The sequence below is a fragment of the Humulus lupulus genome, chromosome 8 (assembly GCF_963169125.1).
Source record: "Humulus lupulus chromosome 8, drHumLupu1.1, whole genome shotgun sequence".
NCBI classification, from domain to species: Eukaryota; Viridiplantae; Streptophyta; class Magnoliopsida; order Rosales; family Cannabaceae; genus Humulus; species Humulus lupulus.
The window spans coordinates 64,955,565-64,961,197 of NC_084800.1; the positions used below are offsets into that span (position 1 = coordinate 64,955,565).

General features: G+C 27.4%; 1 protein-coding gene across 1 annotated transcript; it reads right to left on the bottom strand.

Annotated features, from left to right (window-relative positions):
• Positions 1–713: 713 nt before the first annotated feature.
• On the bottom strand, positions 714–4,413 carry LOC133797567 (uncharacterized). The gene is made up of 4 exons (XM_062235510.1): positions 4,311–4,413; positions 1,946–2,771; positions 1,286–1,447; positions 714–1,174 (listed from the first exon to the last, which is right to left on the bottom strand). Exons 2-4 carry the CDS (start codon positions 2,759–2,761, stop codon positions 932–934), a joined length of 1,221 nt encoding a protein of 406 aa, XP_062091494.1. The 5' UTR covers positions 2,762–2,771; positions 4,311–4,413; the 3' UTR covers positions 714–931.
• Positions 4,414–5,633: the final 1,220 nt, after the last annotated feature.

Sequence of the window (5,633 nt, forward strand, 5' to 3'; positions counted from 1 at the left end):
AATTTTTTAGTGGATGTAATAGAATGTAATGAATAGATTTTGTTGATGTAAAATGTAATAATCTGTTACAGTAGTGAGCCTTTATTTATATAGGCTAATCAATGAAATAACAAGACTCTTAACTAACTAACAGACTAACTAAATCATATTCTAATAGGATGAGACAACAAATGGAATAATAAGAAAACCTTAAAGCCAGAAATTATTAGTGTTGACTTGTTGCTTTGATACAAATCATTCAAAGGCTTGTCATGTCTAAAGTTATTTCTTTCAATTTCATAAATTATTAAGAGGGTAAAATTATCTCTTGTTGGAAAGCCTTTTCCAACGTTTTACAAGCTTAAGTTTACCCTTTTTCTCTAACAAAATTTTCCAATTGAGACCGAGACTAAGAGCTTCTCCAACCGAACTATATATATGCATTTTAATGTGAAATTCACACTAATTCAATTCCAATAGAACGACAAATATTACAGTATTTTGGTGGAATACTGCAGTGTCCCACCATGCATAATGCATTTTTTACTTTTTTTGTGGTTTTCTGCTTTTTATATTAATATTTTATAAATAAATATATATTTGTATCATTTTATTTATAAGATAAAATATACTTTTTTGTGTAACTTTTATAATTATGGTTGGAATTAATCTTATAGTGTTGAGCTAACACTAAAATGATTTGTGTGATTGGAGTTGTCCTGAAAGCGTCAAAATGCTGAAATCTTGAATTTCACACTCATAACTAATATTTATACATGACACATAAATGTCAAAACCAAACTGAAACCTAAATTATTTTGCAACAAATTATGAATCCAAGGATATATTGTTGCAACCATTAATCAGAAACCAGTACTCTTCACTTCCCAAGTCATTTTATATAGACAACGCTTTATTTATGTTACAAAAGTGAAAAACAACACTCACTCGATCAAAAGATCTTCGATGAGTTTGGCAATTGGTCGGCGACTAGAATGTAAAATAGCCCCATAACTCCAGTGTGTGCTTGGCTGCTACTGTACTTGGACTCAAGAACCAATGTCTCACCATCAAGAATCTTGACTGAACCCGGTTCAGGATAACAAGTGGACATTCCCACAATGTAACCGGCCTCGTCCCCTGCTTGCTTCCCTTTTCCATAGATTGGATTCGACCAACATATCACCCTTCCATCCTGAAAACCACACTTAAAATTGTTAAGAGCTCCATATCAATACATTTATAAGAACATAAACCAGTAAATATCCCCTTATGACAAACAGTTTGGGCAAGAAAAAAGAGTGACCTCTCCATATAATGTTGAGCCAGCTCCCCCGGTATGCTGGTGAGCAGCACCATACACAACATATCCACCTTTTGGTATGCTGACCCTTGTGCTTTTGGTGTCAATGCATCTGTCACTAGTCATACCAGTGCCCTTGCATGACTCCACAACTTCATATTCCACCTAACACACAAGAAATTTTGGTTAAGCTGATCAAAATGGGGGCTAAATTGATAAATTCTTATCACTACTGCACATCACAGTTAGTATGAGCCTTTTTGGAATCAAGTGCCCAGTTGACTCCAAATCACTATGTACTTGTGTAGTGTCATATGCACAGATATATTAAGTACCTGGTAGTGCAATGTACTAAAGTTTTTCTTAATGTTTCATTCCAAAGAATTAGATCAGCACATTATGGGGTCAGAAAGACCACAAGGAAAATTATATTACTTAATGAATTCATTCTGTTTCAACATAAATATCTTGTAACTTTTCGTGGAAACAGATTGCAACGTAGAACAAAATTTTACAGAATTTATGACCTGTACTTGCAATAGAAGAATTTACTACTAATTTAGATTCACTTTCACATCCCTTCTCATAGAAACCTTAAAATAATTTCAAAAATCCAGTGTGCATAAAATTCAGATAGTTAGAAAGGAGGTAATATTAACTTACTTGACAATGATGTTCAGAGTTCAAACCATTCCAAGTATCAGTAACATCAAAAATATAGATCTTCACAGGCAAAATAGAATCAGTCCAATCAATCCATTCCACAGTATATCTGAGGTAGAGACTTCTCTTGACCCCCTGAAAGCCTTTCCTCACTTTACACTCTGTTTGATCATAGCAACACAACAGGCCTCCTCTATAATCTGACCTCAAAGGCCGGCCATACTCATCCTTGGAGACGTTATAAAGATCACACCTGCACTCAGTGCATCCCAGCCCATCCACCGCGCCTCGCGTATCGATTGCGTGCACATTGACCAGCCATCTCTCCTCATAGCCATCAGGAATTTCAGCAGGATTACCAACTTCAACACCATAAGGATCAGGAACAAACGTAGGCGTTTTTCTTGTTTCGGAGCCAAGACCATAATACTGCCCAAGATTCTGGCATATTCCATTGTTACCGACTATCATAACTTTTGATCTGTTATGTTTCTGATGGTCATCTTTGGGTTGATAGTATCTGTAAACAACCCAATGGTGAAGATAAGTTTCATGAAGAGGGATAGGGTTCCCTGCTTCATCAACAACTTCTGCATTAAAACTCTTCACAGCAATATGACCTCTTGGGAAGTCAATGTCATAGTAAAATCTATTGATCACTGATCCTGGTCCCAACTCAAACTCAGGGGATAGAAATACAGCGGATTTGGTCTTAACTTGTTTTTTGATCCTCAGAGAATTTGAACTTGATATGCTGCTCAATACTAGTACTAATATTGCTACACAAAAAGACCAATCTCCAAAACGAAATACCATTTTGTTATGCCTGCCAATAATGAAGTTTCAGTCACCATAAAACCATTAAAGGCATACTTCATGAGTGTCACATAAAGATTTGAAATTTTTAGTAAGAATTCTTTACTATATCTTCTTATTATACAAAGATCAAACATATAGATGTTGGTGGCAGGTAGGTAATACAGGGAATATACTATTTTAGTACCCATAGTTTATACAAAAATACCAAATATACCTCTCAGTTTTTATAAATACTAAAATGTTATCCTCTGATTGTTGTTCATGCCAAAATAGTAGTCTAGACTTAAATTTATTTTTTCAAAGACCCTTTTACCTCACTTATATGTTTTATCTATAATTAAAATTAATTTTAATTATTTTAATAAACTAATAATAATACTTAAATTTTATTTTTAAGAACATATAAACTTAAAAAAAATAATAAAATAAATAAAAAATAAAAATAAATAAAATCAAGTATATAAAGTTATTTAAGTTTTATTATTATTTACGTTTTATATAAGTTTATTTAATATATTAAATAATTATAAATAACTTTAATTATTAATAAAAAAATATATAAATAAAGGGTGGAAGTGTAAACCAGGAGTCGTTTCTGGTATCTTTCATAAACCCTGGGGACCAAAATAATATATTTTTGATAATATATACAAGACAATTAAACGAGGAAAAGAGAAGATAACAGATGAGTAAGAGCTTAATTATAATCATGAAAATTCATGATGATGGTATACAGATATATATTTATACTAGATACAACTAACGTGCGATATGCACGTTCGCATAGATTTATTTATAGAGTTTATTAATTATTTTTATTAAATTTATATTAATGTCATATAGATTTTGAAATAAATATCTTATTTTAATTAAATAATTTATTTATTTTTGTTTAAGTTTATGTTTGTTATAGTTTTTTAATTTGAGAGTGATAATAAGATATTATATATTATATATTTAATGTAATATTAAATATTATACGTGAATTTTAAATTTAAGTTTCTTGCTAATTTTTTAAAAGAAAGTAATTTGTTGCTAATTCACAGTATAATATATTATATGTTTAATATGATATTATTCTAATAAGTGAGTTTAAGTTTAATTAAATTTTATTTAAGTTATAAAACGTATGATTTTATTATTTTTAAATAATTATTATTATAAAATATCTCAAAAATATCATATTTTAATTTATTTATTATTTATTATTTTAAAATAATTATCATTGTAAAATATGTGAAAAATATCATATTTTAATTTGTTTAATTATTTATTATTTTTAAATAATTATCATTATAAAATATCTCAAAAATATTATATTTTAATTACTTATTTTATTTTATTTTATTTAAGTTTAAGGGTTTACAAACTACCATTAAATATAAGAATATTCTGTTAAATATAAGAATATTCTGTTAAAGTTAACATTAACAAAATAAAAAACCGTTAAAACCAAACATTTTCGTTATCTATACACTTGTTATATAGAAGAGATATATTTATATATACATGAATTGTATGGTTATGAATATGATGAAAGAGGTACCTTAATGAAACTTTCACAGACACAATCAAAACCAGTCTTGGTATGATGAAAGAACGAAAGAGAAGGAGGGGCAGAGGTTTCTTCCACTTGTAATATAGAAATATATAATGAGAGAGTGAGGTTAGTGTTCCAATTTTTCTTCTCTCTGGAGTAACTTTCTTAACAATTAACAACCAAACGTCACATCATAAAATATCAATGGTAATCTATTAGTTTTTTTAAAAGGGATGTCGGCAAAATCACATTTAATATTATATGAAAGTAAGTAAATTTTTATATTTTTAATTTTGTAATAAAATAATATAACCATTTCTTTAATATCATATATTACTAAATATGTCATTTAATAAATTACTATTTTATTCTAAATATTTTAATATTATGAAATATATATATTAGTTTTTGTTTAATTAATTTTTATTTTAAAGCTATTTTGATTTTTTTCGTTTTTTATAAGTTGTTGAATGATATTTCATACCACAAAATATATATACTGAGTTGAAAAATAATATACCATCAAAACTTACAAAATTATTACTAAAAAATGTATATATTGTGCTAACAAAGTTATATACTACTATTAAAATGTATATACCATGATACAAAATCATATATTATCATTATGTATAATAAAATAAAACTAAATATCACACAAAAAAAATTATATATCATACCACAAAAAATATATACACTAATTGAAAAATAATATACCAACAACCTATAAAAAACTTAAAAAGTCAATATAACTTTAAAATAAAAACTAATTAAACAAAACTAATATACATATATCATTATATTAAAATCATACAGTTCTAAATAATTAAATAAATTATAAAAAATAGTAATTTAGATAATCAACAATATAAAATTATCATTTCTCTACCATTTTAAAAATGAAGACATTAGTTTCTTGATCTCTTAATTTGAATACAATACATCTTCTAATATACCTTTGATCTCTTAATTTGAATACAATACATCTTCTAATATACCTTTAACCAAGAGAGTATCAAATTTGTCCCAACAAAAAAGCCCGTATAAAGGAGGTTTGATCCAAGTCAGAGGGAGAGGCCCCTCATAATATTATTTGGAAGTGTAGTGTAGTGTAGTGTAGTGTTATAAATATATATTTTGTCAAAACAAAAAAACAATATAAATATATAAAAATAATAAATTAAATATTGTTTGACTATAAATAACTTTTACAATTGATTTAATTCTAAAATTAAAATAGAGTTCATGCGGATTTCAAATGCTTTTTACTATTCAAATTTCTTTTAATTTAAAAACAAAAAGTTTATTGTGTAATAATTGCATTTTAAG